Below are 9416 nucleotides of genomic sequence, written 5' to 3'. Positions count from 1 at the left end.
GATCATATGATTCTTTTCTTTCCTTTTATTTATGTGGTGGATTACGTTGATTGATTTTCTAATGTTGAACCATCCTTGCATACGTGGTATGAATCCTACTTGGTCGTGGTGTATTATTTTTTTGATACGATGCTGAATTCTATTGGCTAGAATTTTGTTCAGAATTTTTGCAACAGATGTGATAATCTTCTCTAGCCAATTTCTGCTCATCCCTTTAGAATTCAGACTGATTTTCACTTCTCAAGGAAGCCTTTCCTAATGTCTCAGAATAGGTCAAATCTCTCTGTATAGGCTCTCAGTCACTGTATACATCTTCCTCATAGCCTTTGTCAACTGTATAGTTTTATATTTGTTGTTATTTGATTAATCTTCTCCCCTCCTTTATTATAAGTTCCATTAAGGTAAAAATTGCCCACTGTTATATCACCTGGTGTATGTTCTTTCCAGATTCCTTGTTTTACATTTCTTATAAATAAACTCATTAGGATCATGAGGATTCATTCAATTCATGTAACTAGTTCTGCATTTTAGATGCCTTAAGCTTTCTCTGAGTATTTAACCATGTTATTTTTATCCTTTACTAGTGGGAAATGGGAAGCAATTATAGATTCTTGAAAAGTTTCTAACTTTTTGCTGTTGACTTTCAGTGCAGTGACTGAAATGATTAATTAATAAGAAATTTGGAGGAAAATTAAATATTTATTTTCATCATAAGTAATATCCAAACTGTATTTGGCATTTTTCTAGGGGACTTCATAAAAAAAGATGCTCTCCTGAAGTATTTTCTCTCACAGCACTTAGAGTCTTTTGGAAAGCTTCAGTAAATAATCTGAAGTTTGTATTCTATTTAGTAATATTAATGTTTCTCTGATTTATTTTTAAAGGTGATACCCACTTAGGTGGCAGCAGTAGAGAAGGCCCATTTAAGGAGACAATAACATTAAAGTGGTGCACACCAAGGACAAATAACATTGGTAGGTATTTAAAAATAATTGAAAGAGAAAAGAGTAATTCTTAAGGTTCTTTAAGTATTGTACAGGTATCAGTTAATTTGTTTCTTTTCAAATTTTTGTTTTTCATTGTTTTAGAAGCTCAAGGAGCAGAATATTTTTTTCTTTTAAATGTGGGGATATTTCTTTATATTCTTTCAAATCAGTGTTTTCTTCTATTTCAGAGCTACACTATTGCACTGGAGCTTATCGAATTTCTCCTGTAGATGTAAATAGTAGACCTTCCTCCTGCCTTACTAATTTTCTTCTAAATGGTAACTTTCATCATTTAATGACTTTTGACTGAAATTATTACAAGTGAAATTGTTAGTGAGAATATGTGGAAATATGAACTCTTGGAGTCTGGAAAGCTGTTTATTTCAGTATAGTCTAACTATTTTTTCCCCCAAAACTATTTTAAAATTATATACAGTCATGCGCCGCATAACATCTGTTTGGGCAATGTCCAACCGCATATATGTCCGTGGTCCCAGAAGGTTATAACAGAGCTCAGAAATCCCGATTGCAACCAGGACATAGTGGAAGTAAACAGATGTAGCAAATGCAACAGCTTCCTGCACGCAACACGCATATCTCATGTTTCTTGTATATAAAGTGACTGTGTTGCCAGGCATATAATGGTACAGTACATATGTACATGTTTTGAGTCATAATAAATGTCTCTGTTACTGGCTTATGTATGTACTACTTTCTATTGTTATTTTAATGTGAACTTTCTTTATCTACAAATACAGTATCCCACATAGCTTTGCTAACTGTATAATATAGTGCTTGCACAGTGTCCAAATCACATAACGTCATATTTCACAGGACGTATCATGGACGTTAAGCGATGCATGACTGTAATTAGAAACATTCTTTTATAGTTTTACTAAGGTTTAAAAATCAGATTTAAGGTTTAAAACTAAGATGGCTTTATGTCTGATTTTTTAGTCTATCGTGTCTAAACACATTTAGTACATGTACTTCTCACTTACCAGCTATCTCATTATCCAACATCTTGCATTTACAATGATAGAAAAAAATCTACTATCCGACTATTCTGTGCGTTAACGAGGAGCTGAGGTGAGAAGGGGAGGAGGAAGATGAGGTTTGTGAGGGGCGTAAGGCTGTGCGGGCCGCTGGCGGTTCGTATTACCGAGGTTGGACAGAGGAGCTGGGCTGGGCCTGTGGTGAGTGTGGGGTGTGCGCACGACACACAGGAAGCAGGGCTGGCCAGCTTGTGAGGAGGCGTCAGGATCCTGAGTTGCAGGTGTTGGGTGAGGGGCTCAGAAGTATCTTCTTCCAAAGAGGCTTTGTCTGCCGCCTCTGCAGCCTCTGCCAGGCCCAAGTGGCTGGGCCTCACCTGCCCACAGGCCTGGGAGCCGCCTGCCACCAAGGCCTGTCTCCAGGGCCTGTGGAGTGGGAAGGTGGAGAGGTGAGGCATGAGGGTCTGCATGGAGGCCTGGAGCTCGGCCAGGTGATGGTGGGCCCCTGCTGCTTTAGATGTGGCAAGCAACCCCTGACCATTACACCACCTCCACCCCAACCCCTGCAGGCTCTGCAGTGGTGGGGAAGGCATGGTGGGGAAGGAGAGCCCGCCACACTACATGCATTCCAAGATGTGCCAGGGTTGCCTGATGTGTAGTGAGCAACCTGGGAGGACACTGGCACTGAAGCCAGAGTGTGACCGTGACTCTTGTATAGTGCCGATTTTCACATAATGACCTGGTCTTTGGAGCTTAACCATGTCAATAAGTGAGGAGTGGGCGTATATTTTTATTTTAAACATTTGATCATCAGAGTTTAAATTGATTTTTTTTTTTTAAGATAAAGTGATACAGACTATTTATCTTTGCCTATTGAATTTTAAGAATCAACTTGAGAGCAACTGGAAAAACTGGAATTGAATTTTAAATTACAGTGTACTTATTTCTAGTTCAATACTGTATCCTAAATATACATTGTATTTTTAATACTACACCATATCATTTTAATACTACACCATATCATTGTCATATACGATTTTAAGTCTATAGTTTCCTTGTGTGAAAAAATTTTTTTATAAATCAAAATTATTGGATTCTGTCTACTAAATCTAAATTCTACAAGCTCTCCTGGTGATACTTATGATCAGCTAGGTTTTAGAACCACTTTAAAGAGTCAGTCTGCCTTTATCATAAGATTAATTTCTTTGTTAAGTACAATTTGATTATCAGATACTATGGAGTCCGGCTTAAACAATGTTGGGACATGTGAAATAGAAACTAGTTTGAATAAAAGTGGTAATGAGGGAGTGTTGTTGAAGTAAGTAGACTGTGCCTTCTTTGCAAATGTTTTGTAATATTGCTAACTTGAGGGTTACCCATCCTTCTTGATGCCCAGGAGAAAAATTTTATATGAACTTGTAACTGAATAGCAATATAACCAAACATGCAGTACCAGAGACCACTGTACTTGTTTTGGAAATTGTCTATATAACTATGTAAGCTTGGAGTAACCAAGAGATAGCTAAGGCTGGAATTCAGATTTTTAGAAATTAAAATAACAGATATACTAAACTAGCAGTGCTGGTTAAAATATGAGGATCAAATGGAAGATCTAGACATAAATATTAAGGGGAAAAGTTAGAGCCCATTTGAATTTCATCGTTGATAGAGTAATCTTGCTTTTGACAGGTCGTTCTGTTTTATTGGAACAACCACGCAAGTCAGGTTCCAAAGTCATTAGTCATATGCTTAGTAGCCATGGAGGAGAGATTTTTCTGCACGTCCTTAGCAGTTCTCGATCCATTCTAGAAGATCCTCCTTCAATTAGTGAAGGGTGTGGAGGAAGAGTTACGGACTACCGGATTACAGTAAGGCTCTAATGTCTATAAATTTTATGTCTTGAGTCAATGAGTCATTCAGCGCATAGTCATTGAGTGTCTCTTATATGCTAGGGTCTGTGACAAAAAGAGGTTTGAAAGAGGTTAACTTTTTATTACTTTAATTAGATGAATTTCCTGCAATACTTGCTCAAAAGATCTGTTCGTCACTATGTAGTTTCCGTATGTATTCAGTGTATTCTGAGAAATACGTGATGGTGTTGACACGCTAAAAATATAGGAAGGAAAGGACATTGACTTGAACCAATATTTTAGGTGAAACTTAATTTCTTGTATCTTAAATGATAAGTACAAACATTTAACACTTGTATTTTGCTACTTTGAAATAACACCATTAACTTTTGTATTATTGGGAGGGGAATGGGCCAGCGTACAAGGAAATTGTGTTTCTTTTTGGGAGAAATTCTATTTTCTGATTTTAATTTTTTATTCCTGTTCCCTTCTTTCATATTGGAAACCTGGTGGCGTAGTGATTAAGAGCTATGGCTGCTAACCAAAAGGTTGGCAGTTCAAATCCACTAGGCGCTCCTTAGAAACTCTGTGGGGGCAGTTCTACTCTGTCCTGTAGGGTCGCTATGAGTTGGAATCTACTAGATTTGGTTTTTGGTTTTTCTTTCATATTTGGTTTTTCGTCGCTGTCTACTTTTTAAGGTGGTTGTAAAAATTAAATGTGGTAATGTGTATAAGTATACTTTGTAAACCACAGTGTTATGTACTGTAAGTAATTACTTTTGATTAGGCTTTTTTTCTTTACATTTTTTTAATAAGGAAAATGCTATTTAAGTATTCATTGTAGAAAATGTAGAGAATACAGATATTTAAAAAAATTACCTATAATTTCATCATTGAAAGATAACCAGTGTTAATTAACATTTTGATATTATGTCAGGGTAGTTTTTAAGTAAGCAAATTGGCTTTCTAATATGATTAACTCATTCCTTTGTCTGTAGATGATAGAAAAGAGTTAAATTGTAGACATGAAGAAAAATGAGTGTTCCTTGGTTTTTGAAAAGAGGGAATACCAGGAATGCACTTCTGTTTGAGGCTTTCTTCATCTCCAGTGTATGAAGGCTGACAGGTTTCATGTTCAAAAGGAGAAAAAATAGTGGTGGAAAGGAGAGCTGTTAGAGAAAATGCTTTGCTACACACCACAGAATGGAAGCCATCAGGGAGGCAGGCTTTTACATGTAATCCATACTGAAACATTAGAAAATAGTTTCTAATTTTTTCTCATTTGGTTATCATTAGGATTTTGGTGAATTTATGAGGGAAAACAGATTAACTCCTTTTCTAGACCCCAGATATAAAATCGATGGAAGTCTTGAGATCCCTTTGGAACGAGCAAAAGATCAGTTAGAAAAACACACCCGTTACTGGCCTATGATTATCTCACAAACCACCATTTTCAACATGCAAGCGGTAAGTGTTAAGTAGTTTCAGCTTTTCTGCTAGGTTAGCTGTATATTATTTATAGAAACGAGTTAGAAAACATGTAATTTATATGGTTTTTCAAGCAAAGAATGACATAAGTTTGCTCTAGGTAGAGAATTAGTAATTGAAGATTGAAGTGGTGGTTATAGATTCCCTTGCCATGATAGCTTTAAATCAGTTGGAAGTTTGCCTGATGTTTTGCTGTCTGGTATTTTGTACTTTTCAAAACAGATTTTCTTTTTTCTTTCTAAAAAATCTAACAGGTTGTTCCATTAGCCAGTGTTATTGTGAAAGAGTCTTTGACAGAAGAAGATGTGTTAAACTGTCAAAAAACAATATATAACTTAGTTGACATGGAAAGAAAAAACGATCCTCTGCCTATTTCCACAGTTGGTACAAGAGGAAAAGGCCCTAAAAGGTAGTTTTTTTCTCTCACTTGATACATCACATTTACTTGTTACATATTGATTTTAAACTAACTCCATTGTTAAGTTATGTGTTTGGTGTGTGTGTATATATGCATACATTTGATTGGGATGAAATAATATAGCCTAGCAGAATCAGATACATTTTAACTTAGAATTCCACCATTAACTACCCAGTACCTATAGAGTGTACTTCTGCTCTGAAATACATGGGGTCTCCATGAGTCTGAATGGACTTGATGGAAATGGGTTTAAGAGAAAAGAACATGTTTATTATTTCCTTTTGCTTTATCAGTGGCAAATGATAGTTTAATATTACTTAGAGTGTTTCTAAGAAAATGTCAATTCTAATCTTCTTTAGAGATGAACAATACCGTATCATGTGGAATGAATTAGAAACTCTTGTCAGAGCCCATATTAACAACTCAGAGAAACATCAAAGAGTCTTGGAATGTCTGATGGCATGTAGGAGCAAACCTCCAGAAGAAGAGGAACGAAAGAAACGAGGAAGAAAGAGGGAGGACAAAGAGGACAAGTCAGAGAAAGCAGTGAAAGATTATGAACAGGAAAAGTCCTGGCAAGATTCAGAGAGGTGGCTTCTTGGCATTAATGTAGCACTGTGGTGCCTTTTGGCAGACTGCTTTCTGTGTATAGCGTGTTTGAACATTCAGACCTTATTTAATAGTAGTTTATGTAATACTTGTTTATATCATTTTTTAACAGTGTGATTTGATTCTTGAAATCTTGGAGATCTTTATTGGACTTAAGGAAGTTTTTTTTTTTTTTTTTTTTTTCCTCTTTCAGAAACAAAAGTGGCCATTTTCCTCCCTGATTAACTTCTGAAAATCATAATGCATGATGTTTGGTATCAGTATTTACTCTCTGTATTAAGAACTTCAAAGACATAGTTTTATTTATTTGCTCAGTGAATATTTAATGAATGCCTATGATGTGCTAAACATTTGGCATAAAATCCTCTCCTGGAAGAGTGCATTGTTGTGGTACAGACAGGCCAGTAAGTCAGTGATTACACCTAAGTATGAAAAGTGCTGTTATAAAAACAGGCACAGGATGCCCTTGAGAACGTAGAGGAAGAGCATGCCGTTGTAATGCTGAAAACATTTTTCAGTAGTACACCCTCTTTCCTTAGTTATATAGTGGTGTCAAGGTTAGATTTGGAAAAATGTAACAAAACTAATAAAGGTTTATGAATAAAGGTATCTTCTATCTTCCACCTCCTTGCTGAAAATCAAGCAAAGAACCAGATAAATATTATCATGGCCATGTTGTGAATCCCTTAAAAATAAACAGAACTTTTTATTATGGAAAATTTCAAACATGTACAAAAATAGAACAGATAGGTACTCACATCCACATTCAACAGTTGTCAATTCATGGCAGATCTCATTTCATATGTATTTACATCCACTCCCCTTAACCACCACCGCCCCCTCTTCTTCACAGGAATATTTTGAAGCTAATTATGAAAATTACATCATTTCACCCACAAATAAGTAGAGCACCTTTATTCTCTTTGACTTTAGAAGTTCACTTCCTCTTTGAGACTGTTATGCTTCTGAAGCACATTTGGCTCACATTAAGAAGAGGGGAAAAAGAAAGCATTCCCATTTAGATCTCACTGATCTTCTAGTATATCCGTATATATTTTGAAAATGCTTCTGTTCCCTGGTGAAACTCAAAATAAGCTTGGAGTTATGTTGCTAACTTGTGGAATGAAAATACATTTCCACAATACGCAGATTAGAGAATGAATGATAGTAGAATTCTTAATCTTATTTGTAATTTGAAATAGATTTTTGTCTGTGTTTAAAAATCAAAATTGTGAAGTTTTTTCCTAATAATCATATTTTTTTCTGAACTTTTTAATTTTAGCTTCTTAAGCTTTCCTCTATTTTTAAAAATATTTTACAGCTAACTATATTACTGAATTACTACATTATTATTAAGGAAAAAGGAAACTTTTGTTTAATTCACTAAGTTTTCTTACCTGATTTTAGATTGAGATTTAGCTTCTGATTAGTCCTTACATTTAGGCATGAGGTTTACTTTGTGAAAGTAAAAACTGATATGCAAAGTCTAGTTTAATTATTGAACCGTTTAGACTACTAAAAATTTTAACTTTAAATTTCACTGTTTGTCCCTCTAAAAGATTAAAAGGAATTTTAGAACGTGGAAAAGAAGAGTTGGCTGAAACTGAGATTATAAAAGATTCACCTGATTCCCCAGAACCTCCAAACAAAAAGCCCCTTGTTGAAATAGATGAAACTCCACCAGTGGAAAAATCAAAAGGTAAGGTAGAACTGTGGTAACTATGTTTGTAAAGAGTTTTCCAGTTTAGCTCTGTTTTGTACAGTGTTGGTTATTATTGTTGTGTATATGAGGAAGAGATCCTAACTGCTGTTTATACTAACTGTGCTGTTATGATGCTATTTATGAGAGTCTCTGTTTACAACCTTGGAAACTATAGGCAGCAAATATATTTGTCAGCCTTAAAAGAAAAGTAGTGTTATAACTGATTAATTAAGCCTTTGGAAAATAAGCACATTTACAGTAAAGTGAGATTAAAAAATGTAATTATGTGAACTTGAATCTGTTCATTTTCCTGACACTATGCTAAATGCTGGGTAGTTGAAGACAAAATCTTTTCCTTAAACCCTTATTGAGCCTAGGGAAGGATCAAATATCACACATTTATTGATAAAATGTAGTGTGAATAGATTTCAGTGAAGATAGTATTATACACAGTATTTTCACTGTAAAGCCTTTTATCTCTTATGACAGACTGAAAGGTTTAATTTCCTCTTGAAGGAATTCTAGGCATCAGAGGTAAAATTTTGCATTTGAAATGATTCTAGGCCTTACTTATCTTGAAGGTAAAGTAGATCTTGTCCTTTTAGGAAAAATGGGAAGTGACATGCCAAAGGACCTGATGTCTTGCCTCTAAGGGAGATACCTTGCTTCTAAATCCATAAGACCTCAGGGCTGGTCAGATTACAATTGCTATGGTTCATCCTAAGGAGAAAGTAGATTTACTTGCTTTTTATATAATTCTGTTGTACATAGGAGTCCCTGGGTGGTGCATATGGTTAAGTGCTTGGCTACTAACTGAAGGGCTCTCGATTCGAATCCACCCAGAGGCACCTCGGAAGAAAGGCCCGGTGATCTACTTCCAAAAAACCAGCCCTTGCAAGTGCTGTGGAGCACAGTTCTGCTCTGACATGCATGGGTCACCATCAGTCAGAATTGACTCAACAGCAACTGGTTTGGTTTTTGGTTTGGGGGGACTAAAAGAAGATCCTGTGTTTCCAAGAAGAGAAAATAGGTCACATACAAAAGGATTAGGAATCAAATTCTTCAGACTTCTCAGAAGTACTGTTAGAAGCTACAGGGCAATGAAAAATGTCATAAGAATGTGGAGAAGTATTATTTTTTAATCACAGAATTCCATAAGCAGACAAATGATCAGTCTAGGGCTGAGGTAGATTAAAGGCATTTCTGGATATGTCAGGTCTTACACATCTTCATTTCAGTATCCTGTCTCAGGAAGGTACTAGCATTTTTGTCACATTAAATTTGTATATTTTAAAGTAATAAATTAATCTACTCCTCTTTACTAAAGAGTTAGAGATTTTCTTCCGAGAGTAGAATAAAGGGAAGATGATA

At 35.6% G+C, this 9416-nt stretch overlaps 1 protein-coding gene across 9 annotated transcripts in view; it reads left to right on the top strand.

Moving 5' to 3' along the window:
* INTS13 (integrator complex subunit 13) overlaps positions 1–9416 on the top strand; it is a 43705-nt gene that overhangs the window by 23576 nt on the left and 10713 nt on the right. For 3 of the 9 annotated variants that reach the window (XM_023738031.1, XM_023738029.1, XM_023738030.1), the window contains 7 exons: positions 885–974; positions 1157–1264; positions 3668–3846; positions 5125–5295; positions 5571–5725; positions 6094–6324; positions 7903–8042. In XM_023738031.1, coding sequence (XP_023593799.1) covers positions 885–974; positions 1157–1264; positions 3668–3846; positions 5125–5295; positions 5571–5725; positions 6094–6324; positions 7903–8042 — 1074 coding nt within the window. The remainder of the gene's footprint in view (positions 1–884; positions 975–1156; positions 1265–3667; positions 3847–5124; positions 5296–5570; positions 5726–6093; positions 6325–7902; positions 8043–9416) is intronic. The other 6 variants (XM_004383595.1, XM_023738034.1, XM_023738032.1 and 3 more) reach the window with 6 other exon arrangements.

This window comes from Trichechus manatus, unplaced genomic scaffold (genome assembly GCF_000243295.1).
Source record: "Trichechus manatus latirostris isolate Lorelei unplaced genomic scaffold, TriManLat1.0 scaffold00112, whole genome shotgun sequence".
Classification (NCBI taxonomy): Eukaryota; Metazoa; Chordata; class Mammalia; order Sirenia; family Trichechidae; genus Trichechus; species Trichechus manatus.
The sequence above is the reverse complement of the archived record's forward strand: the minus strand, read 5'-3'. Positions and strand labels throughout refer to the sequence as shown.